Source organism: Chlorocebus sabaeus, chromosome 5 (assembly GCF_047675955.1).
Source record: "Chlorocebus sabaeus isolate Y175 chromosome 5, mChlSab1.0.hap1, whole genome shotgun sequence".
Classification (NCBI taxonomy): Eukaryota; Metazoa; Chordata; class Mammalia; order Primates; family Cercopithecidae; genus Chlorocebus; species Chlorocebus sabaeus.
Genome location: NC_132908.1, coordinates 22,466,926 through 22,494,104, shown reverse-complemented (window position 1 = coordinate 22,494,104; position 27,179 = coordinate 22,466,926). Strand labels below are relative to the sequence as shown.

General features: G+C 37.1%; 1 protein-coding gene across 2 annotated transcripts in view; it reads right to left on the bottom strand.

Annotated features, from left to right (window-relative positions):
- Positions 1–26,570, bottom strand: part of RBBP6 (RB binding protein 6, ubiquitin ligase) — a 32,295-nt gene extending 5,725 nt beyond the window's left edge. For both annotated transcript variants that reach the window (XM_007988085.3, XM_007988088.3), the window contains exons 1-14: positions 25,760–26,570; positions 20,686–20,785; positions 17,968–18,004; positions 13,370–13,414; positions 11,218–11,306; positions 11,003–11,099; positions 10,476–10,615; positions 7,182–7,354; positions 5,184–5,287; positions 4,738–5,075; positions 3,645–3,741; positions 3,437–3,515; positions 3,273–3,327; positions 2,086–2,154 (exon numbers count right to left, since the gene is read on the bottom strand). In XM_007988085.3, coding sequence (XP_007986276.1) covers positions 2,086–2,154; positions 3,273–3,327; positions 3,437–3,515; positions 3,645–3,741; positions 4,738–5,075; positions 5,184–5,287; positions 7,182–7,354; positions 10,476–10,615; positions 11,003–11,099; positions 11,218–11,306; positions 13,370–13,414; positions 17,968–18,004; positions 20,686–20,785; positions 25,760–25,925 — 1,589 coding nt within the window. In that variant the 5' untranslated portion in view covers positions 25,926–26,570. The remainder of the gene's footprint in view (positions 1–2,085; positions 2,155–3,272; positions 3,328–3,436; positions 3,516–3,644; positions 3,742–4,737; positions 5,076–5,183; positions 5,288–7,181; positions 7,355–10,475; positions 10,616–11,002; positions 11,100–11,217; positions 11,307–13,369; positions 13,415–17,967; positions 18,005–20,685; positions 20,786–25,759) is intronic.
- Positions 26,571–27,179: the final 609 nt, after the last annotated feature.

Sequence of the window (27,179 nt, the reverse complement as noted above, 5' to 3'; positions counted from 1 at the left end):
AGAAATAAATTCCAAGATATTACTTCTTCAAACTAAAGTCATCTGAGACAAGTAAGCTTATCTTTTCTATCCATAATGATTTTCAAACTTAAAAACAGTAGAATAGAACCAACTATTCAACTAGTATAGAAACATTAGTACAATTTATTTGTAAAAATAACTCTACAACATTACATAATTCTTAAGGCCATGTATTGACTGAGATGATGCAAGTTTATAGGACCTTTTCTACATGGAAATATTGTATTTAAAAGTTCTCTTTTATGAAGTTCAGATTGATTATCACTCCACTAATTACTACCTGTTACTTCCTAAACTGTCTTTTGAAGGAACTGACAGATTAATGCTGCTGTGACCTAGCTCTCCCCAAAAGTTTACTTATTTATTTTTGAGACAGAGTCTCACTCTGTCGTCCAAGCTGGACTAAGTGGTGCAATCTTGGCACAATGCAACCTCCACCTCCTGGGTTCAAGTGAATTCTCCTGCCTCAGCCTCGCAAGTACTGGGACTACAGACGCGTGCCACCATGCCCAGCTAATTTTTGTATTTTTAGTAGAGACAGGGTTTCACCATGTTGGGCAGGCTGGTCTCAAACTCCTGACCTCAGGTGATATGCCCAAAGTGCTGGGATTACAGATGAGAGTCACCGCACCCGGCCCCAAAAGTTTAAATGAAGGAAAACCACCTACTGTAACTTCTTTTTTGAGGGAGGAAGCGGGTGAAGATCATACAAAGCAGAATAAACTCTAGTTTTAACTTCTATAATTAACAATGAAAATATCAAAGCTTTCTCTCAAAGAGAAAGCATTCTCCTTTTTTTGGAGACAGGGTCTCGCTCTGTCCCCCAGGCTAAAGTACATTGATGTGGTTATAGCTCACGGCAGCCTTGACCTCCTAAGCTTAAGTGATCCTCCTGCCTCAGCCCGCCAGGTAGCTGGGACCACAGGTGCATGCCACCATGTCTGGCTAATTTTTAATTTTTTTTTCTTGGTAGAGACAGAATCTTGCTATGTTAATCAGGCTAATTTTGAACTTCAGGCCTCAAGCAATCCTCCCCCATCAGCCTCCCACAGCTCTAAAATTACCAGCATGAGCCATTATGCCTGGCCAAAACTCTCTTTATAAAGTTTTGGAGACCCCTTTATCCTGGTGGTGATTATGAACTAGACTAGCAGTTCTCAACTTTTTGGCACCAGGGAGTTGTTTTGTGGAAGACAATTTTTCCATGGACGGGGGTGGGGGGTGGTTTCGGGATGAAACTGTTCCACCTTACAGGATCAGGCATTACATTCTGATAAGGAGCGTGCAACCCAGATCCTTCACATGCGCAGTTCACAACAGGGTTCCATGCTTCTATGAGAATCTTAATGCCACCACTGAACTGACAGGAGGTGGAGCTCAGGTGGTAATGCTTGCTCACCTGCTGTTCACCTCCTGCTGTGTTGCCCAGTTCCTAACAGGCCAAGGATGGGTACTAGTCTGTGGCCCACGGTTGGGGACCCCTGACCTAGACAGTAAGATTCTTACTTCTCAGATTAATATTGCTTGTACCTGCCCACCAGGGCAGAAGCCTCTAACAATCTCCTGTCTCTTCTTTTGGAAAAGAGAGGGTGGGAGATGATTGGGACAGTGGAGTATAGAAGAGAAATAAATGCAATTCTTGTTCAGTTGGGAGCTGAGCTTGTTAGCTTTCATCTTAAATTGGTATCTTAAATATTGTCTGAGCCTTAATGACTTTCTTCTACTTCCAAGAGGGTAAACACAAGCCAATATTCTGCTGTTTGCTGACTGGGAGAAAGTAATCACTGGGAAGGAATATTAAAAATGTCTTAAAAACCATCATTTAAAATACTATATATTATTCTTTTCTAGCCCTCTTTAACGACAACTACCCAGGACTTAAGAGGGATAAACACAATACAAACAAATGACCCCCTTCCGTCCTGCCACTGCTGTGCTTTTATTTCTTTGGTATTTTATTTTTCTTTGGTGATACATATACACACACACACACACACACACACATACACACACACATATATATAAAATAAGATGATTATTTTCCAAGATTTTTAGTATGCCTACCTGTAGCAGCTCCTCTCCCCTCTTCTAATTTGTTGTGGTGGAGAAACCAGATAGCCGAGTTTGTTGGAACTGTGTGGGAGGAAAAAAAAAAAAGGCTCAAGTATTTCTCCACAGGTATAATACATGACCTTTCCATGCATAGATGTTAAGACACCAATTTTAACTGCTCTAAAAACTTTTTCCTACTCCCCAATTCTTAAACTTGTTTCGGATAGAGAGCTGAATAAATATTATATTTACTTAAAACTAATTTTCCTCCACCAATTAACTGTATCATAACAATAACTAGACCTCAAGAGAGATCACTTTATGTAATATTATATTTTAATTGGCATTCTATAAATTACTCTGTGACCTTATTGTTATACAGAAGGAAAAGAGCCCTTTTGTCTGCTGGGCACAATGAAGTCATTTTACATGTTAAGGTAGGTAGTGTCATTCCAAATCCAAATGAGGAAATGGATGTTAGGGAGTAAAACCACATGACCACTGTCATGCAGCTAGGAAACGAAGGAGATGGGATTCACATCCAAGTCTACCTGTTTCTAAATCCTATGCTCCTTCTACTGATTTATCCTACTAGTAACTCATACTTTTAAGAATATGTCAGTTTTCAACTGGATTATATAAACAGAAATAATTATATAAATAAAAATACATTAAGTCAGTCTGCCGATTTTCAATGCCATAAAACATCCCACAGAGAAAATCAAAGTTCTTTGTATTTTAGGGTGGAAAAAACACATCCTGTAGAATAAAAGACTTCATTTCAGACAAAAAATTTTTGTTTGGTAGATGTTAATCTTATTATGTATGTACTCAAATCAAACTTTGATCATCCAATCTAAGGATAGAAAAAGTTAAACCTACTAGGAAAATAACTGACACCATATTTAAAATAACTTTTCAAGTAATCTTATCTACTTATTAACTGAAGTCCTGTCAAGATCCCCATTTGTTGGACATGAAAGTAGAAAAAAACTTTAAAAATTATGTATTTTAGAAAAGATTTACTCATTTTTTAAAAAAACCCTCATATAAGCTAGAATTTTGACATTTTACAAAAAAAAAGTTAATCTGGCACATGAAAGTTTACAATAAAGAGCAGCGACCGGCTGCCTAGTTTGGACCTTTCATCATCTAGTTTGCAGGCAACCATCATCAGATTATTATAAACATCTACTCACTGTTCCCAGCCTGGTCGACCACCACCTGGACGAGCAGTATTTATTCTTACTGGACCTAGAAGCAAAAAAATAAAAACAGTAGGTAAATATAAAATTGCACATTAAATCAAGCTAAAATTATTTTTTAAAGGGAAAAAAGTCTAAACTAAAGTCACTTTACTCACCAGTTGTGGGGATCAATTGTCCGTGCAATAAGGACTGTCCAAGCAAAGATGGGGTTCCAAGAACAGGCACCTGGTAACCCTTTAGAAACAACCACAAATAAACAGAAATAGTTAATAATAATAATAATAAAAAAAAGGTAAAAACAAAACCAGAACAACAAAACCCTACTGTAAAAAAATCCCAAATTGAAGCATCAGTAAAATTTACCTTCTCTTCCATAAGAGCAGTAATTGCAATTGAGGAGGTTCCCTTTGAGTGCTCTGATGCAAGAGCTGCAGCTGGCAATATTTTATTATCAGAATCCCTTAAAAAATATAAATTATAATACATTAAAAATCATCAGAAATGGACAATTAAGAGTAAAAAATTTGCTGCTGTTTACCCATCACCTGCAGTAAGATCAGTTACGTGAAAGATGATGAATACTTTTGAGAAACATGACAGAAGGCTGAAACTTTGAAGAGTTCTCTATATCTAAGTGGAAAAGTAAAATGAAGGATCCTCAAGAAGATATGATACTTATGACAGAAATCAGTTGCAAGAAAAGCAACACTTAAAGAAAATCAGTGTGGCCTATGAAGACAAAAATCCCCCTAGGATTAGGAGTTAAGTTTTAGCTCTAGCTCTACCACTAAACTGAAAGGATAATCTTGGGCCAGCCATAGAACTCTCTGGGCCTATTCCCACTATCAACTAAATACATTTCACCAGATCAGTGGAATTTCTTAAATGTAAATGTAAAAGTCTCATCCTAAAGATTTTGCTTCAATATGTCTGAAATGGGCCTCTGACACCTATTTTTTTTTTTTTTTTTTAAGAATTTATGAGACATTAAACTACATGGACAAAAGTCTCATTTCTGAAGTGGCAGGCTATGAGTTTTCACTATTATCCTACATAATAACGATGCTCCACAACAATCACTATTTCTGACTTCTCTACCTATCCAAATTGTTCTTAATCAAAACTACTCCTATCCAAAACTATCATTATGACCACGAGTGAATTCTTCCACTTCTGTTAAGTTCAGAGCTGTTATGGTATATGGAACATTCAAGGTTTAACAGGAGCTGGTTGCAACCTGTGTAGTATTTGACCTCGGGATGCTTAATCCTCATTTGCCAAATGAATCTCCTTTGTTTTCCTCTTCCCCCAATAAGACTAAGTCATTTCTTACAAGTCATCCCACATTACTAAGCACAGTGGTCCACTAAGAAAGCTGTCAAAGTGATACTCAACAACAAAACACTACATCATTGACCTCATTTGGTTTCTAACAGTGAAAAATACATAGGCTTACCGAAAAGGTCCATCTGATTTTTCTGAATGAACTGATATTGACACTGTTGCAGTTATATCAGGTACAGGAGCTGGAGCAGAAGATGGATTTCCAGACACAGGAGGGGCCAAAGACGACTGATTGGAAGTTAATGAAGATATAGAGGGAGTTGGGTGAGTTGATGAAGATGTCACTGGAATCATAAGAGGATCTTGTTGTCTTGATATTGGAGATCTCATCAGAGGCTGCAGGTTCCTCTGAATCAGTGGTCTTGGAGGCGGTATTGGGGGTGGTGGAGGAGGTAACTGTTTTCGTAGTCTTTTTGTATAACCAGTTTCATTTTTGAAGTTATTAACAGCCTACAGATACCAAGCATAATAATGCAGAAAAATGTTATGCAGTATTCACTGAAGTACAGTTAAATCAGTTAAAAAGAATTTTTTCATAAAATGGATACAAAGATTTACCTGTCGTAAAAATTTATTGGCAATTAAAGCATCAGGAGAAACATCATTTTGATGACACGTTGGACATGTATGCTCATCTGATTCCAGGAGTGCTGTTCTTATACCTATGTGTAAGATTTCAAATATTAATAAAAGCATAGTAGGAACTCAGTGTTTACGAAATGAATTAAAAGGATGGTCCACATTTGTTCAGTTACATTACTGTTTTCCAAGCATGTTGTGCTAATCATTTCTTAGATTAAGAAACTTAAGTAAAATCTCCCATCTTAGGTACCCCTCTGCTCTTTTCTGTATGATCTATGCTACTCTAAAAAGAGAAGTCATAGCTGGGTGTACTGGCATGTGCCTGTCATCCCAGCTCCTGGAGAGGCTGAGACAGGAGAATCACTTGAGCCCAAAAATTCAAGGTCAGCCTGGGGCAAAATAGAAAGTATCCCCCACCTCATCTTTTTTTTTTTTTAAAGGACACATTTAAACAAAAGTCTGAACTGCGAGCAAAAGCACTCTTTCTTTGTTTAGCTAGTAACTGGAATATTGCAGAAAACAAAAGAGAAGTATGAGATAGTCTAGAAAGGCAAAAATTTTACATGGCTAACTTGGGGTTTTTATTCTAGCAAGGAAATGAGAGATCTACAGCACAGCACATGGCAGCAACACTAAATTACAGATATGAAGATTATGCTTCAATGTAGTAAAACTCCAGTAATATCAAGTGGTTTGTTAAATCTAAGATATACTCTGAAACAAGTCTTTAGCAACCTCTTCTTGATTTTGGTCTTCACTGAAGAGGTCAAAAAATACAGATTTACAGGTATCCAAACCAGGACCCTCTGAAGATAACAAAATCTGTAGATGTTCAAGTCCGTCAACTGCCCCAAAGGCATAGTATTTGCATGTAACTACTATGTACATACTCCGGTATACTTTAAATAATTTCTCGATTGCTTGTAATACCTGCTGCAATATAAATACTATGTAACTAATTAATACTTTTATTTTAAAATCTGTATTAGTCTTTACTATTATATTATTTTTTACTGTTTCCTTCCCCCCAAATATTTATGATCTGTGGTTGGTTGAATCTGCAGATGCAGAACCATGTGTATGAGGACTATATATTTCAAAACTACCTTTAAAAATGAAAAAGGCCAGAGCAGGCTTGAGCAAATTTTCGGGTTAACACTGATTTCTTCTGTGTAAGAAGGCACAAATTTAGGATAAGAGGCAGGAAAAAACTAAGTGCTAATATAAGTGATTTTTTAAAAAGTCACAACTGCATGGTAAATGCTGGGTAATAAATATGTCTACAGACGCCGGGCGGTGGCTCACACCTGTAATCCCAGCACTTTTGGGAGACCGAGGTGGGCGGCTCACGAGGTCAGGAGATCAAGACCATCCTGGCTAACATGGCGACACCCCGACTCTACTAAAAATACAAAAAATTAGCCGGGCGTGGTGGCGGGCGCCTGTAGTCCCAGCTACTTGGGAGGCTGAGGCAGGAGAATGGCGTGAACCCGGGAGGCAGACCTTGCAGTGAGCCAAGATCACGCCACTGCACTCCAACCTGAGAGACAGTGAGAAGCAGGTCTTAATACACTTAGAAATATTAGGATAAGCTATTCACAATCCAGGAAAAGGATTTAGATACCACTTAAAAATATTTCCAGAAGTATCTAAGGCCCAAAAAGGTTTTAAAATTCTGGATACCACTTAAAACATACAGAAAACAAAGTCTGTATTAAGAAAAACACCTCAGTATAGTCACCCTGACGAAGGTAGAGAAGGTGTTCAATTCTAGTATTTAAAAGGACAAAGAGGTTATTGTTTAAAAAAGATACAGCAACAAAAACAGACTTCTCACTACTAAATGCTCATTGATCAACACTTGTCATCAACATTATTAATTTTATTATTAAAATATATGAGGTTGGGAAGAGCCATTCCAAGTAAATACAAATATTCTAAAATATACATCTTCCAAGATGCAGCATTTCTTACATTCATCACAGTAACTGTTTCCACAGCAGGGAATCACAACAGCATCAGTCATAATATCCTTGCAGATGAGACACAACAATTCATCTGGGATAGGATCATCTTCTTCTGAGGAAGAAGATGGCTCCTCTGGTAAGAAGGGAGGTTTCTCTTTCTTCCCAATTGCATATGCTTCTCTGTAAAAGAAGGTTTTAGTGTTTCACCATTGTTAAGAAGGCAGAGTATTCATGCTACATGTTCTACTATTACATGATCGGAACACATAATTCAGCACAATGCTAAATTACTTTTGACAAGCACCAAATCTTCTAAAATAAGGGAGTAATTATGTACAACCTCACTCTAAACAAAGACACAAAAGTCTAAACAAGTATAACAAAAAGAAGCAAGGAAATGCTATAAAAACAATAAAAGGATCTTAGAACCCATAACTCTAAGAACTGTGGGCCAGAAATAAAGCAACATGTTCTGTGCCATAAACTTCTATTTAAGTGACAAAGACAAGACTTGAATTTAGACAACACCATAATCACAATTTTTCCTACTCTATCAAGTTTCTTGAAAAAAATAAAAATTAAAATTAAAAATCCCCAAAAATCTCCCCTTCTCCATATCCCAAAAGTCCCTCAAACCTGTGAAGGTATTGGAGTAAATGCCACAAGATGGGAAATTAAAATTAGTACTGACATTATACAATTAAGGAAAGATAGTTCAAAGGAAATATTATGTCATTGCCACACAAATAATTAATAAAATGAGATACCAAAACCCATGATCTACTTATTAGTATTTTAAGAGAGGTTAATCAATTTATAGTCAATTAAGAAGCATTAGTGACTTAAATGATCAAAATATGTGTTACAAAATTGTAAAGTAACACCTCATTAGACATTCTAGGTCCAGTTTTTTGTAGAAATGCATTTTGCAGAAATGTTGGGCATTAAATATAGTATTAAAAAAACAAAAATAGCTATTCTCAGACTTGTCACCATTGCTTCTACACCCCCATCTTCTCTGTAATCAGGCAAATTTGCAAAACACAGGTATCCCTAGAGAAACCCTTTCTATTTCATTCAGGAACAGAGTGTGTTTATCTCAATGCTGAAAATGAAAGAATCTCGGCTGTACAGAGTAGGGTACCTTAGGTGTGTTATTTGTGTTGCAGTTGCTCCATAGACATCACCACGATTCCAGAAATAAGTATCAATTTGCTTATGCCCCATTGTTCCCAATTTGTGAAAGAGGAGTCTCCCACTGCCCAAAAGAGAGAAAAAAGAAAAAAAAAAAAAAAGAAAAAAAAGAGGAGAACAGAGGATAGAAAAAGAAACAGAAGAAGAGTCTGAGTTGCTTATCAGTGGTGTTAGTGAAGAGGGTGAAAGTTTCATTTAAAATATTTGGATTCCCATCTTTCCCCAGTATTTGCTGTGTGTCTGGCACAATTGGGCATTTGTATTTCAGCATTCAAAAGCAATGAAGTTAATTATTAGTCAGGGTTTACAGGTGATATTAATTTTTCTGACACAAATTTTTATTTAAAAATTTTACATAATATAGATGAAGCGGTCTGCTCTTGTGTCTGTAAAAAGAATCAATTTCAAGCTAAAGTTGTTTGGAAACATCTATGAAATGTCTCTGAATTAGAAACAGCATAACAACAGACTGTTCAATGATGAACCACAAAAACACAGGATGGTGACTGATAAAAAATAGATGGGGGTGAAGTTGAGGAAGTGAGCAGGGTTGGGAGTTTAGGAAAACATTCTTATCTGTGAACGAAAACACTATTTACTAAAGTACATATTCAAAAACACGAGATCTTTTCAATACCATTCTACGGCATAGCTATTTTCATCATCATCCCCACCTGCTCACTACACTACACTTCAACAATATTTATAGCATGAAGCCGAAGAAAACTGTTATTTTTTATATATATATATACACACACACACATATATATATATTTTTTGTCACTGAGAACATGAACACCTATTCTGTAAATTGATGCCCTGAGGATCCCCTAACTTCACAATCTCCTGTACAACCTGTTAAAAATGTAGAATCAGGGTCTTATCACATAACTTCTAAATCAAAATCGGGGGCAGAGCAACCAGGATCTTTTTTTTTTTTTTTTTTTTTTTTGCCCAAGGTCACTCTACCTGGCCAGTCTTTTAACATACTTTTGCAGGAGATTCTTATGCTCAACAAAGTTAGAAAACGACAGTCCAAAGAACACTTAATATTGTGTTGTATAGTATGTGAATTAACAACTGTTTAAGGTAATCCAAAAAGTAACTGACTACACTAATAAAAGCAGATAAAATGGGAAGTTATCTAGTTGAACCCTGCCACTAGATTTTCATGTCTGTCCATTTCGTTAAAAACTGGTTCATAATATAAATCTGAATACACATTAAAAATGGGCATTAAAGGCCGGGCATGGTGGCTCACGCCTGTAATCCCAGCACTTTGGGAGGCCAAGGCGGGCGGATCATGAGGTCAGGCTAACGTGGTGAAACTCCTAACACATCCTGGCTAACATGGTGAAACTCCGCCACTACTAAAAAAATACAAAAAATTAGTTGGGCGTGGTGGCAGGCGCCTGTAGTCCCAGCTACTCGGGAGGCTGAGGCAGAAGAATGTTGTGAACCTGGAGGCGGAGCTTGCAGTGAGTCAAAATCGTGCCACTGCACTTCAGCCCGGGGGACACAGCAAGACTTGGTCTCAAAAAAAATAAAAAAAATAAAAAAGGCATTGAGGTGTTTTATAGAGCTATAGTTTATCAGAACTAATGGTTTATAAAATAAACCTTACTTGAGAATCTTAAGACTCACATGGCATATCCAAACTTATTCAAGCTACTTCAGTATTTCATTTACGCCTGACACTTAAATTTGCCTCAACATCATGCAGAGCTTTTATTCTTAAGCCTCCTGTTTCTTAAAATGATTACAATCTGTTTTGTTCACTTAAAAATGCAAGTAGCATATATAATAAGAGTATGTGGGAGTATGTATGTGAATGAGGAAGAAAGCAGGGAATGACAGAAAAAGAAAAAATTAGAAGACTACAAGGGAAGTGGCACTCACTGATAACAAAAATCCCCAAATCCATTTTAAATTTGCTTTAAATGGAGCAGACTGCAGCCTCACAGAAATGCAAGATGTAGAGACTAATGACCTTGGTATACAAAGTTCTCAAGGAATCCAAGTAGCCAAGTTACAAGCCCAAGATTAAAACACTATACCCTGGGACTGACTGAAGTCTCCAAAGGTCATACCTAATTTGCATACTTACGCATCTATAGTTGGTATTGCATATTTTCCAGTGTTGGTAAGCATTGCACCTTTCATGTTAGGATCTTTCACTTCCATCATGAAACTTCTGGGAATTCCAGTGCTCTTTTTAATCCTAGGACCAGATTCAAAGTTTTTATCCTATTCAGAGGAAAAAGGAAGAGGAGGAAGAGAAAAAGCAGTTACCGTTATTTAATAAATTAGCTAATGTTATACAGTGCTTACTATATTACTTGTAGCGCTTTACATATGTGATCTCATTTAATCCTCGTAACTGCGATGTGAGGTAAGTACTATTTTATCTTCATTTTAGAGAAGAAAAAAACAGGCTTATAGAGATCAAGTAACTTGCCCAAACTCACTCAGCTAAGTGGCAGAACCAAGATGTGAAGCCTGGCAAATTTGGCTCCAGAGACCACGCTCATTTGCCATTGTCTACAGAAGGCAGTATTAACCAAGAAAAATAAGATAGCTAAGAAACAATTCCAAAGGAAAAAAGGTAAGACATAGTTTCTGCTTTGAACTTACCCCATTTGTTGGGCAATTCTTAATATAATGTCCAGGTTTACCACAACGGAAACACGTGTAAGATGGAGGTGGTGGACCTAGAGGTTTCTTCATGTAACTAAAAGGGGGAAAAAAAATTACATGTATACGAGGACTTCGCAAAAATAGTGCTTTTGATTGGGGGGGAAAACCCACCCCAAAAGTTCCTATTAGTATAAAATATTTATGAAACTTACTTGATTGGGTCGTATTCATGGCCAGATTGCGACATCATTGCTTTAATTTTATCTTCTTCAGAAGCATTGGCTTCAGCCAGATTGGCAGTCTGTTTAACAGGTAATTATTTGACACACACATTAGAAACACATTTAAGACCACACAGCCAAAGACAACACCACTCATCCTGTAAAGAGCAGTATCTAACTAACCTTGCATAAAAACAGCTATTTACACGTATAACCTGGAAGAGGCACTTGGGAATTCCTTAGGTAATTACATGATGTTTGGGTGTCTGCAAGGCTGAAGAAAGTCATTCTAGGGGCACTCAAACCTTAGACCCTGTTTGTACCTTACATTAAGACTTGCATACTAATTTTCTACAAGTTAAAGACTGATATTGTTAGAATAGAAACACTTGATGTTTTAAAAATAATTCAAGTGTCAGAGCATTAAGACTATAATTTATACTTACAATGTGGAGGTAGGGATGGGGGTAGAATGACTGAACATATTATGCAGCAGGTATTAGAAGAAGGCTCTTTAGGTAGTGATGTTAGTTTCAAATCAAGTGCAAAAGATGTGCATTGAGCATTATAATTTTAAATTAAACTCTTCAGGTAAGTTTTATGAATTTCATCTTTGAGGTATGATATACAAGGTCTAGATATAAGCAGGGTCTAAGGGAGTGATTTCTAGTAAGTTGAATCTTCAGGCATTTAGCACTCATATCAGCCATTCATTGGGGTTTGTCTTTACATTCATCCACAAAACAAGCAACCAGTTTTAACATTTTATTGTAATTTTATATACAAAGAATGCTTAACATTAACAGAGCTTAGAACAGCAGCAACATTTACAGAAAACTGGATTACAGATGTTTAACAACTAATTTGTTTGAACCCAAACACTGTTTTACAAATACCTGTAGTTTAAAAAAACAAAACAAAACAAAACAAAAAAAAACCCACTCCCCCAAATCTCCCCAACTCCTCCCCGCAAAGAAACAATGGTAGGAATAGACCAAAAACTCAAATATGGTCCTTACAGTACATAAGAATAAAAACAGTAAACTATAAAATTCTAAGTGTTAACTCTATACTAAACCACTTTGCATTAGAAAATTATAAAATAGGATGGCTTTAGTCCACTTTAGGTTTTAGAATAATCAATTTTAACGCTTACTTTTCCCAGACAGGAGCTTAAAAAGCAATTTGTTACTAGGACATTTTGTCGGGATACAGTCTAGGGGAAAGGACATAACAAAGCCAAGGACAAGATAGGGACAGCACTAATGGAAAACCCATCTTTTCATTAATCTTGGTTGCTAAATTTGGTTTCACATTTCTGATAGCAGGGAAAAAGTATTTTTGGAAAACTGGACAGCTTCCTTCTTGGCCCTCAAAAGTCTGCCTACTTTTTTTTTTTTTTTTAAAGGCACAATTTGCAAGCTAAATGTATTGCTTTAAAAAGTAATCCATCACTAGTGCTTTCCCAAACAGAAGATACACATTGTTGAGCAGAAAATGCAAGCAATCTTATCGCAAAACATTGCATATACAGTGATTCAGGAGGTAACAATTTGCCCCTCTGCCAAACATACACATTGGTATATTCCTGCAAACAGCTTTACACACTTACACAATTCATGTAGTCTGTGTTCAAACAAATTAGGTTGTTCAAAACTTTTTCTAATGCAGACAGACTACAAGTCTATAGCATAAAGAAACAACTGTATCACATTTAAAATATTGACCTTCATGGGATCAAGTCAAATATTCAAGAAATAACCATGCAATCGTCCGTGTAAAGGAAATCTTCTGTTTTGGCTGCTTAAAAAAGGTCCACATAATTTATAGCCAAAACCAGGAAATTCCTCCAGAACCTTGTTAGTTTCCAATGTATAATTAAACAAAACGTATGAGGGAAAAAAAAATTAAGTGTAGCTTCAAGTGTTTCTTCTGTCTTGAAGATGAACAATACTCCAATACGCTGAGGCTGACAAAGTATTCCCCTATCTTCTCAAAACAGCAACTACTCTTTACAGGATAGTAATAATATGTACAATGCTTTTGCAAAATATATCCTCCCCCAACCCCTCTTAAAAAACCGTTCCACATAAAAAAATATGATGTTAGAAAAAAACTTATATTTTCAAGAATATATATATACCTTTGTAAGCTGGGCCAGAGAAATAGACGCGGAAGAGTCATCAATCTGTTCACAAAAAATTAAACACACATTCAAGTTCCAAACTGAAAACATCTTAAAGTGATCATTTAGCCCCTATTGACACTTAATGTTGAAATATTGGGCATTTTCTTAGTTTTCTAAAGAATGTTAAGCTTGAAAATGTAGCTCAGCCTGCTTCATTCTTCTCTAGATATTTCACACAGTTATCAAAGGCTATCAGTTGGAGGGGAGGAAAAAGGGGCTCAATTAAAATGAAAAAATGGGGAAAAAATATATCACACAGAAAATCTGTTCAGAGTGTTGAGTCCCATTTCTCTCTATAGTCTCTAAATGTGACAATACTCAAGACAATATACACTGGAAGAGAGAATAAGAAATCTAATTTTCCTGCAAGGCCATTATACAACATTGTAAAAACAAACAGCTCTTTAAGGGCTCAGGTAATTGCTTTAATAAATAACAGCTCCCATAAAATTGCTACTTCTTTAATTTTTGAAAACATACACTTCAGTCTGAGTGAAGCTTGTTTATTCTCTCATACAGAGAGTAAGAATAGCTTCTTGTCAAAGAAACCACAACTTTATAAGGGCAAAGATGTTAAGTCAAAAAAAGGGAAAACAAAAGCACCCTGTGGAGAAGGCCAACAGAGCTGTCACTTATTATGATGGACTCTATTATTTGAAGAAAGTTAATTTAATCACACAGAGCAAGTGTACATATAAAGGATATAAGAGGGCTTTAAAAAATGTATTTTAATGAGTCTTAAGCATTCTGCTCCACTCACTCACTGCCAATTCTCCAACACTGAAGTGGGGGAGATAATTGGGCATATCTGAAGAGGCATCTTTGTGTAAAAGATGTATGGAGTCACGAGAGAGCCACCTTCATAAGCTGTTGTGTGCAAAGAGGAATAAAACATTTCTCTTTCAAAAATAAAATAAAAATTAAAATGTATTTTAAATTGAACACTAATTTTTGTTCATTTGATCCTCTGAAATGATTTTAATATTAGTTTTTAAAAGAATCTTTAGTAAACAATCCTGAAGATATGCTTTCCCTACAGTTTCCTATGTAGTAAGCGGGTTGCTTATTTAACATGTCGTAAGGTCAGAACTCTTCATTTAAAATGGAGAATGTAATGAGATGTCTGGATCAAAGAAAAAAGTCTTCATCAGGTATTCTATATTCCAGAGAACTAAAAGTTTTAAAATAAAAGCAACATGACTTAAGAGCCCCAAAGAGAAATGTAACCAGTCTCAATATGAAGTTCTTAGCCAATGCCCACACAGTAAATAAATGTAAATAAAAAATAATGTTGGCTAAATATAAGACACATCTCACAAATATCTTAGGGTTTTAAAAGTTAGTTTGATGGATATTACTGGGATGTTTATTCAGACAAAAGGTTATTTGCTCTACATTAAGGAACTGACTATAAAAGAGTTCATGATGCACTAATCCCACATCCTAATGCATTTTAACATAATTTGCCAATGGGTTATCATTTTTGTCCAGCTTTAAAGTATTTTTTTCCTTTAAGAACTAATCTCAAGTGGTAAGTAGAAAAAAACCTCTAAATAATACATACTCTCTTTTTATCTAAAATAAGTTCTGACCTACTCAATCTATTTTAAAGATTTTATACCAACCAGGAATTATTTGATTTTAAGTAACAAGGACTAGACAAATTGCTGTCAATCATCATCTATACTACATTTCTCACCAATAAAATAAACAGCCTTTAAAAATAGCCCATTACTATGTAGAATAGAATACAAATACTGATGATTTCCTTGGAAAGAAAACAATTATATTAACTTTCTTACCACTGGAACTAAAAAACTTAACAAAAGAAAGTCTTCCCACTCCTAACACTTAAGATACAGTATCCTTTTTGTTTTTATGCTGGGCTTTTGTGTGCTTTTAAGCTTTCTGCCAACTTAGTATTATATATTCATTGACTTTGAAGTGGTTTTAGATATGCAACTGCACTTAAATCACCTTTTTACCAAATAATCACTATTGCCCCTAAATATCTTATAGTCCACAAAAAAGTCAAGTTTACCTCAAATTTAGAAAAGCAAACAAATGTTTTCTATATATAGCAAGGTGTTAAGAAATGAGCAAAAAATGTTGACAAAGAATGGTTTAAAAATGATTAGGAATCTGTATTACTAAACATCAATAAAAATAGTGACTCTTTACCATACTAATGGTAAAAAAAAAAAATCTGCCACTTTAAAGTCCTCACAAAACTGACTGATGCAGATTGTTGACATTAAAATTAACCCACCTCCCTGTACCTAATTAGGGGTCTTGCTTTGGGGAGCAAGGATCTAAAATCTTTTATGCTAATTATACTTGCTTTTTGAAGTTAAAGGATCCTATGAAATGCAACTCTGATATTTAGTTAGCAAGAAGAACATCCAGCTTTGGGGTATCAACATGGACGGATGACTAAAAACAAGACTGGGGAATATGGAAACAGTCATCCATCCTTGATTAGAGTTCGCTTCCATTACCAAAACTATATATTCACTTTACTAATCAGGATAAGAAAAATTTGGCCTAGCGCCTCTATTTACTTTGCTTTTGTGAATGTGTACAATCCACGTGATTCTAAATCTCCTAAGATGGGCACTAATTATGCTTGATGAATATATTCTCATCCTAAATGCCAGCAAATGCACCCCAAGCAAATAAATGATGGGGACAACAGGGTATCTAATATCTCTATTTCAATAATTCTACCTAAAAATTAAAGCCACTTTTAAAGTATTAAAAAAAAGAAAAGAAAAGAAAAGAGAAATCTAAATAAGCTTAAATAAACTGCTTCTTATAAATGTAATACAGACATGCCGGAACACACAAGGCTAAAAGAATGTTAACTTTATTTATGAACATGTGATTTGTGTTTATACACATGCTAATAAACAAAAAGGAAATAACTGTTTTCAAGAAATAAAACTTCATCTGAATTAGTTTAAATACTATATAAACTGTACTTTATACAAAATGTGTTACATTAACTACTACAGTCACCAGGATAGTCAATCTAATTTATGCTAGCATTTGGATACATAAAAATCAGTTTTAAACCAATCACCAGCAAAACATAAGCTTGGACAGTTTTTACAGCATTATGCTTAAAAAAACAAAAAACAAAAAACAAAAACAAAAACAAAAAAAACCAAAAAAAACCCATATCCAAAAAGAGGAAAAAAGCCCCAAACACTAAGACTTTTGATCTTAGAATCACTGTATTTAGTTCCACAAGAACTAAAGGCCATATAACTCTAAAGAACAAGTCCAATGTTCAGATATTCTATTTTATCATGTTTAAGATCCAATGATCCAAGATTAGTGAAATGCCTCATATACAAAGAGCAATAGTATTTAAAAAGTATATAATGTGAAATAGCAAGCAATACCCTTGAATTCTAAATGAAGATTTTAGACATCTTGCATTGTGTACAATATCAAGCCTGGGTATTAAAATGTTTAGAGAACCATTACATTTACAGAACCCAATTATGATAGACCTGTGTTATGAAACAGATGTTTCACCCCACAACTTGGGAATGCTGCTACTTTTTACTTAAGAGCTCAAAGTTAAAATGATATCACAAATTAAGTTAATCTGTGATTACAAAAATTAAGCTTAACTTTCTTCAAACCAGTTATCCTGGTTAGGGGGAGTTACCTCTGATAAGCTACAGCTTTCAATAGCCTACAATTAACGCAGCATTTTAGTATCTCATGAAAAAGAGGGAAATATTTTAATTTGGACATCTGCACTAACTAGATAGAAGTAGAAGATCTCATTAAACTTTGAAAACAATATAATAAATTTATATAAACTGAAAATCACTAAGACATTTATATATTCATAGGGGGCCCCAGTTTCAGGTATCACTTTATAGTACAGATGTAAACAAAAGGAGGAGCTCAAAATGCCAAATAAAGCACGACTAAATAATAAAGCTGCATCAATGGTCTCTGGAAAGCTCTTTTCTGTGATGTGTTTGAACTTGGAGAAAGCATCAAACTTTAATATAAGCTTTGCATGTTGCTAATGCATTTTTGGAAGCCATAAATCAGGCAGGAAAAAAAAAAACTAACAAAAACTAAGTGATACAACGTGAAAATGGCAAAATATACACTCCAAACATTTTTTATTGCAAGAAACAAAAAGCACACAACAGCCTGTACATACATACAAAATACTAACTATAGACAGACAAATGTAGAACATGTCATCATGTTCATTAGTGTAAAACCTAAACGATCTAAAAAGGATCATACATTAACTGTACAACACAGTGTCATACAGGGAGAATGCTATCATATTTAATATGAAACAGTGTTACGGGCACAAATTACCCATTTCTACAAAATAAGTGTGCAAATGATGCCACATATATCCATATTCAACTGAGCTGTCATCAAAACACATTTTATTTACAATATGTACTATGATCAGTTGGATATTAAGTTCTAAAATGATTTACTTCACTGCTACATTATAAAGGTAAAAGCAATGTGTAGAAAAAGTGTGAGATTGTGTTTTTACATACTGCTTTTGTAGTTGCCATCGCTGGTTCAGTTCGACTTCTAAAAAACAAAATAAAAACTAAAATTAATATTAGCTATTTATGAATTTTTGTGCTAATAAATTTTAACACATTATCTTCAATAATATATTTTTAGGAACATAATTTTCCTTTGGTATAAATATTTAACAACAGCCAATTTCTGAATGAATTACTCTGATTAATCTTTACCACCTCTGAACAGTTTTAAGATAGATTTGTGGTTTGGAAAAAAATTCCATACTAGGGAATTCGAAAATAGGTGTACCGTGCCACTTAAAACAAATGTTTTCTGAAAGGTAGTATGGGGATTTTAGGTTTAGAAATGTGGTTTATTCTTAATACACTGAAAAATTAAATTACATAATTTCCCAGTTTCTGAATAGGTAAATTTTCATACATCAGGAAGACCACTGTTGTTAACATTTGTAATTTAGATCCCTGAGAAATTGCTGTGCTCCCAAAACTAATTTTCCAATCTGGAAGGCCAGGCTGATACCTATATTCATTTTTCAAATGTCTCAAAACAACGATCAAGAATTGAACAAGAGGCCAAGGTGAGAGGATCACTTAAGCCCAGGAGTTTGAGACTAGCCTGGGCTGTAACATAGTAACCCCATCTCTTAAAAAAAGAAAAAAAAAAACTGAACAAAAATTCTCATTCCCAGAAAAACACATATTTTAGTTAAAAGAACTGACTCAAAAGGCTGTGTAGAACTGGAAATTTGGTGTTTAAAAACCATACACGTAAACCCCAAAAGAAATTATTTTAATCCACACAGGAAAGGGGAAGGAGTTGAGTTGCTAGATATACCTTTTAATGCTTCAAGTTTAAGGTATCTTGACTATACAGAAATGTTAGCATCTAACAGGAGTTTCTAGGTTTGTGTATAATTTGGAATTTGAGATTAAAAAAAGCTGAGCTTTGATTTTCTAGTTATTTGCTCAAGAAAAAAAAAAGATGCATTTTATGAGGCAAATTTATTACAAACAGAATCCTATATGTTGTAAATTAACATAGTATTCTGTGTAAGAGGCAACTTATTTTGCCATGTACTTCAAGTAATTCTTTTCTTAAGAGTTTCTATCAAAAAATCTACAGAAATGATGTTTGCCATTTTTTAAAAAGCACTTGGTAAATTAAAGTAAAACTTCACACTAGATTGTAGGAATTAATTATCCCCATAAATTTGTAATTCTTAAGCTGGGTGCGGTGGCTCACACCTGTAATCCTAGTACTTTGGGAGGCCAAGGCAGGTATATCACCTGAAGTCGGGAGTTTGAAACCAGCCAGGCCAACATGGTGAAACCCAGTCTCTACCAAAAACACAAAAATTAGCCGGGTTTGGTGGTGGACACCTGTAATCCTGGCTACTTGGGAGGCTGAGGCAGGAGAATTGCTTGAGCCTGGAGGCTACAGTGAGCCAAGATTGTGCCACTGCACTCCAGCCTGGGCAACAGAGTGAGACACCCTCTCAGGCAAAAAAAAAAACCACAAAAAACAAAAAAAACCCTCATATAATTCTTCTATAGTTCTTAGAATCATTTAAAGATAAGAACACACACCATTAAAAGTTCACTTGGCAATTACAACAAGGAAAGTATTCAGCTTTTTAAAGCTGTTACTATACAGAAAATACTGCACAAAAGGACTTCTAAGTGTTAAGATATGGAATGCAACTTTACAACAAACTAATGAGAAAAATCTTAGAATACTTGCCCACATGAGGTAAAGCTCCAAGAAATGACTTTATTTTTACCTTAATTTCAAGAACACTTTCCATTTCCTAGCACTGGCAAATTCTAGAATTTTTCATTGACTCAAAACAATTTATTCCATTTCAAACAAAACTACCTAATCCTCCTAAGTGAAAATCACTACTCTTTAAATAACCTACGTTGCTGCCCTTTTCACATATTATAGTTCTGCTATCACTACTGAAATGGCAAGAAAGCAGAGAAAGTTAAGGATATAAGGTTTTAATCCTGCCCCAGGTTAGTGACCATCAGTTCTGGACTAGTTGTGAGACTGCTCTCTTCCTACTCCAATAATGTGCATTTACCATGTGCCAGACACTATTTAATTCTTACAACCCTCTAGGGTTAAGTACTCACATCCCTATTTTATTTTTGAGGACTCTGAGGCACAGAGACTTACCCAAGGTCCAAAGTCACACAACTGGTATGAAGCAGTAAATGGAGTCAAATCTAAGCCTGATTTCAGTGCCTATGATTATAAATCCTATATACTTTATGCCTCTCAGCCAAAGCTCCTTATTGATAAGGAGTAAATGTTAGTATTGCTGAATACTCTTGATGCTGTCAGAATATTTAGGACCAATGTCTACGACACTAAATTTTTGTGGTGAAGAAAACCGAAGGAACATGCTCAAAAAAAAGCAGTCAAAGAAAGGCACAGAAATAATTTGAATATCACTTTCTTGTCTTTGCAAATACTGCCCATAAGGAGAAAAAATTTTTCCTAATAATGGCCCTTCTCACCACAGGCTAAGTCAATTTAACTGGGGGAGGAAATCAAAAACAAACAAACAAAGAAACCCACTATCCTCACAGTCTTGAGAAAATGTATTCATTAAGGTTAAAGTAATGAGTTCAGTTCTAAAATATAGTTTTCTCTCACAAAATTAAAAAACAAACTAAAAAAAAGTCTATTTTGAGAAATACATGAGATTTGATACTTACATAACATATGTCTTGCTTGTAGATTTAACACCTCCAATAGGAATTCTTCTAACAATTACAGACGAATTCTTAGGAATCAGAGCATTATCATCAGTATATTCTGTAAATAAAAAGACAGAATCGAATTTCCATTTGGGGATTTGGGTGAGTACCCAAGAATTAGAAAACTTCAAATATAAATTTCATGGGAAATGAATTTTAAATATAATAACTAAAAGTTCCTTGCAACTAGATTACTGATATTGTCAGAACAAACATCCAAAGCTGTAAGAGGGCTTGTTTTCAAATGACAACAAATATCATCAGCAGGTTCTTGGCTCTGGCACCTCTACTTTTGTGGAACTCCAAATCTCAGTAACACTGTCATTCTTTAGTCAGAAATGCTGAACATATGAGCGGAGAAAAAGCTGTTATTTAGAATGAAGATATTCTGTCTCTCCTAGTCCCTAAACATTAGTTGAGTATGACAATCCCTGCACTCACAGAAATTATTACTGAGGAAGATAGACTAAAAATTAAATTATGATGTTATGAATAAAGAGAAAATGGTTTTCTAACAAAGAATGAATAATGGAATACAACTTCAGATAGCATGACGATTCCAAGAAAGCCCCTTGGAGGAACTTCTACTGGACCCTTAAGGACTGAGAACCCAGCCAGATACGGGGAAAAAACTGGTTGAGGACTATTTCAGGCAGAAGATAAGAAAAGCATGTGGGAAAATGACACGAAACAGCTTGAAGAGCCTAAGAAAATAAAAGAGAAGAATGACAGAAAGGTATAGACCATACACTGATTTATATTTTGTTTTAAAGTGCAACAGGTAGACACTGAAGGATTTTAAGCAAAGTGATTATTTGCTTTTTGTTAAAGAAAAAAAGACTGCTTGTAGGAGAACAAGAATAGAAACCAGGGAACTAATAATGAGGCTGTTAAACAATCCAGGTAGAGATAACGATGACCTATGTTAGGATGTGACAGAGAGAAATTAAGACAGAATGTTTTCAGGTAGGATTGACAAAGCTTGCTGATGGACCGAATATTGGGGAGATGAAAGAGAAAGAGGAATCAGGCCAGAGGAATCCCTGGGTTCCTGGCTACAGCCACTGGATAAACTGTGATGTCACCTTCTGGGAAAACCAAGAGGGAGATGAATGGATCCTATTTTTATACTCCTTGGGCTATCTGCAACACTTTTATAAGAATGAAATTAAGAAACTGGACCTTAACTATGGTGAAAGAATTTGTAAAATTACCAAAAAGAAAAATTATCTTGAAGATGCAGAAATGTATCCATCTCCTTTAATCACCCAACCAGGCCTTTTTATTGTCATTAAGTTTACTTGCTTCACTTAAAGTTACTCTGCACTAAGTGACTATCTCTGTTCTTCCGATTACTACGCTTACCACATATGTAGGCGTATCCGGCTTTTAATGTATATTAATTATTTTTAGTCATAATGCTAATAGTACTCCTTGTTATAAATGAAATTGTTCAGGCAAGGGTTATTTTCTATATACTTCAAATAGAAGGTGGTATCTCACAGGTATTCAATCAGAGGTAGGCAATTTCCTAGATTTAGGCATGCCAATGTAGGACTATAATCATTATCTTGGATAGTTCATGATAGTCCCCAATTCCAAGAAAGCTTTGATTCAGAAAAACTGAGAGTATGGGGTGACTAGATTTTTTTAAAGTTAATTCTAGAAACAAAACAGTGTCAAACACCTGACAGGAAGTTTCTGAATATGCTAACAACTCAATGCACTCACAAGAGCTTTCCAAGACAGCCTATTAATTTGATTAGCACAGTACTGTGTCAAACTAAAAGGTGCCTCAATGCCCTTCAAAACAGATGTTCTCACTGACTTTTTAAATACCTGAATTACAATGATGATTTCTTACCCTTCAAGGTATCTTTCTAGGGGTATTAAAGTAAAGACACTTTGGGGGTTATTTCATTTAAAATACCTCCTTAACAAGTAGTCTGTTGGCTTCAAAAGACCCTTTGTGCTTGGCAGGTTTTTTGACCCCAGACATGAAAGGCATGGATGAAATGAAAAACAACATGAATCTGAGAAATGGAGAGTTAGAAAGATAAAAAGAGTCGTTTATAAACTCTTCATATTCAGCTTCCAAACCTCTCACACTTTAATTTCAGAATGAAGGATGTTTTGTTTTTTAGGGGTCAGTGTGCAGAAAAGTAGAAAAGTTTCTCATATATAACAAAGATTACTTGAGATTCACTTTGAAATATAGTCTAGAAACAAGCAGGATTCTTGTCTAAAACACATGGAATTCTGACCCAAGCATTTTAGTCTTATCAAGATTTAAGGGTCCTAGGCCAGGCACAGTGGCTCAAGCCTATAATCCCAGCACTTTGGGAGGCCAAGGCAGGAGGATCACTTGGGCTCAGGAGACCAGCCTGCGCAACATGGCAAAACCTCCATCTCTACCAAAAAAAAAAAATACAATAAATTAGCTGGGCATGGTGGTGTGTGGCTGTAGTCCCAGCTACTCAGGAGGCTGAGGTGGGAGGATCACCTGAGCCTGGTAGGTTGAAGCTGCAGTAAGCGGAAATTGTGCCATTATACTCTAGCCTGGGCAACAGAGGATCTGTCTCCAAAAAAAAAAAAAAAAAAAAAGATGTAAGGGACCTAAACATGGACAGAATTCCAAAACTGTAAGGAAATGTTTTATAGAAACATGGTAGATTAGGGACTTTAATATTATAAGAATGGAACTAAGAAACTGGACCTTAACTATGGTAAAAAGATTACCATAGTTTTCTTTAGTAAATATGTTGAGTATCAGTGCGAAAATTAAGTGGCGTTCTACTCAACTGCCTTGTGACATTGGATACTATTTCCCATAAAACTAGTTAAGTAGCTACCATCAATATTTCTTTCTCTCTTAATTTGAGGACTGCATAAAAAACAAATTTTCTCCCTCGAAGCTCCCTTTTCCTAACAAACCTAACATCAAAGCTTTCTCCAATAAAGGGCAACTCACATAAATATAAAAAAGAAAATGTGCTGGGCAAATCACTTCCCTGGCTTTCTGGGTTTGATTTACGTATCATTTACTTCCCGGACTAGGAAAAAAAAAAATTGGCTACACAAAGTCACAAAACTCTTAAATTTCTGGACAGGATTCTTTCAACTATAACTTACCCAGTCTAAAGTTGCATTCACATGCCTGTAATCCCAGAACTTTGGGAGACCGAGGTGGGTGGATCACTTGAGGCCAAGAGTTCGAGATCAGCCTGGCCAGCAAGGCAAAACCCTGTCTCTACTAAAAATACAAAAATTAGCTGGGTGTAGTGGCGCACGCCTGTAGTCCCAGCTACTTGGGAGGCTGAGGCATGAGAATAGCTCTAACCAGGGAGGTGGAGGTTGCAGTGAGCTGAGATGGTGGCACTGCACTCCAGCCTGGGTGACAGAGTAAGACTCTGTTACAGGAAAAAAAAAACAACAAAAAAAGTTGCATTCAATTGTTCAGTCGAAAAGATGGATAACGCCTAGCCCTAATGATTCAATTGTGTAATACTCCAGTAAAATATGAAACTTGAATATATGATAAAAATTGTCTTAATATCCTTTAATTCCATTCATATTGTCTCTCCTCTCATTCATAAATACTCAATATATCAAGATGGCCCAAACTTCTTATAAACCCATCTGTTCTGTGAAATGTGACTGTTATAGTTAAGGGATGCTTGTGAGACACTTAAATAAAGCTATTTCTCAACTGTTCATGACCACCACCAGTTTTTCCTCTCCTTAGTCAGAGGATTACACATAGCTCCAATTATCAAAGGGTATGATACTTGTTTTTAAAAGGTGGGGAAGCAGACAGTATTTTCACGTAATATCATTTGAGCAAATAAAATTCTTCCTTAATATTTTTGAGTCATGATACGCCAGCACTGCTGTTCCTTAACCTAATACAATTATACTTAGGTCTGCATTGTAAACGGAAAACTGGTCTACATGATAAGATTTACTCTACCTAAACTACAGGCTGGAAGTGGGGGACCTCCCATTTCAACTAAAAGAATCCATGTCACACCTTAAGTGTGATAAAAATTCAGTGACTAAAAAAAATACCCTAATTGTCAACTTCACTTCTCATCCCATCAGTAACTTTTAGAACACCGAACTGCTAAAAAACACACATCAGCATTACTGATTTGAGAAAAAGAACCCAAAACAAGTTCAGAGTCAGGAAAGACTGCCTGTCACATTCATCTACTGTTAAGTTCCCAATACTATCAAATACTTTTGAAAAGGAGAAAGAATCTAACGATTCTTATCAGTGGCTTATTTGTACTCTACGGCAGCCGCCTATTTTTCATACCTTAGTATCAACAGTCACGTAAAATCTAGCAACTACCACTTAAAAAAAAATCAGTACTTTTGATCTTCATCCAATTGATAAATCTTGAGTAGTCACTAATTCTGAAGCTGACACACAAGAGCGGTGACATCAGAACATTTCAAGATCCAAAAGCAATTCCAACACTGATTAAACCCTCAAAAATATTAAAGTTCAGATCCCTTCTCCACAACACAGGCAAGCAACTCCAAATAAATAAATGCGGGGAGGGAGGAAGGCAGGACGTAAAATTTGCCATCAAACTCCACAATGTTGTTAGGTTGGATAATTCTTTTTTTTTTTTTTGGCTGATCGAACAAACAAGTCTTGCACAGGCTCTCCTTCCCTCTTGATGGAAAATAAGTTAGAAAACGCCCTAAGACAAGCACCCGAAGAGTCTAGATAGCTATTCCCCTCTCCTCCCTCCCTCATTTTAAAAAAACAGCAAAAAGAATAATCAGGCTTCCACGTTTTGGGTTAGCCTGTTACAGATGACCCAAGTATGCAGAAATAAAATAAACCAGTGAAACTCCAAGGCCAGCTGCTGCAACCCTTGGCTATCAATGAAAGCTGTATCCAAAGTACTAGAACGAATAGTCCCACGAGAGACATAATGGCGGTTAGCTTCCTGCCAGGCACCTTCTAACTAGTATCTCTCTCCAGCCAGCAAATATCTTAAGATCATGCGGCCCTTACCTTCTTTCGTCTGCGCATTGGTGATCTGCAGGTCGCAGTCGGCAGCTTTCAGCTTCTCTCTCCCCATAATCTGCTTCTTTAAGTCGCAGAGGGAGATGTGGAGCCCATCAAAGGTGACGGTATCATAGTTGAGTTTAGAGGAAAATTTATAATGCACACAGGACATGGTGCCAAGGGATTCCTAAGGTTCAGCGAGGAGACGTGGACACTCTCAATATATGTATATTTATAAACTTTAAGAGCAAAATATGTACACACAAAACACTTAAAAGACACCGAAGGACCCTAAGGCCTCAGATTAAATACCCCCCAACCACAAGCAGGGGTTCGTCAGAACAATAATCCAGAGCCCCCCCGATACTCAGAATCACTTCATGGGGGAGGAGGAGGACGAGGACGGGTAAGAGGGGAAATCGAGAATCCGCCAACGGGCACAATGTCACCCGGCTGGGTCCCCCTCGCTCATGCTAAGGGGCCGGCAGAGACGGGGGGATAGGCGGTGCAGTCAGTAGCGGTCAGTCCACACGTTAAGAGTCCGAGCGACCCCACGGGGTCAGGGGTCCATAGCGCGGCCGCACCTCCCGGCGGGTCTCTCTCTCCGTGGATTGGGGTGACCCAGGCCCCGGGAGAAGGTTGAGGGGAGAGGGCCTAGGCCCGGAGTCCACGAGCGGCCTCACGCCTCCTCCTGGCTTCCGGACGACCGGCGTCAGCTTCCCCAGGCCCAGGCCCAGGCCCCCACCGCACACAAACCCCTGGCGCCTGCTCCCCGGAGGCCACGAGCGGCCCCGCGGCCTAGGCCGAAAACGCGCGGTCGGCGGAGGAGAGGCCTTCCCGCAGGCCGCCCCCGGCTCCGCCTCCCCCCGCCGCCGCCGCCGCCTCGGACACAAAGCCGGCACTAGGCCTCGGCGAGGCCTCGGAGCACTTCCTCACCACCCCGGGCCCCAGCCGGCGGCCGGGTGGCTTCGGCGGACCCCGGGGACACCGCCGAGGCTCCCTGACGCTTCCTCTCGCCGGATCCTCCGCGCTTCGCTCGCCTTTCGTTTCCGTCGCCTTGAGGCCTGGAACCGGGAGAACACGCCCGCAAGCTGCCGGGCAGCGGCCAGGGCTTCTCCGGCTCCCTTTTTGTGTTGCCCCCCTGCCGCTCGGGGGCCCTCACCGAGCGGCGGCGACACTTCCAAGCCAGGCACTATGGCGGACGCGGCCTGGCTTCGGACGAGCGCCCCACTCCGGGGTCTCTTAAGCAGGGATTGCACGGGCGGCGCGCGCGAGGCGGGGCTGGCGTGCGCCGATAGGCGGGCCAAGGGGCGGGGCTGTGATGTCACAAAGCGCACGGCCCGCCCACGTGACCCCGTGCTTTGTGACTCCAGAGCGCGGAAACTAAAAGAGCCGAGAAAACGGGAGGAACCAACTGCTTCAAAAG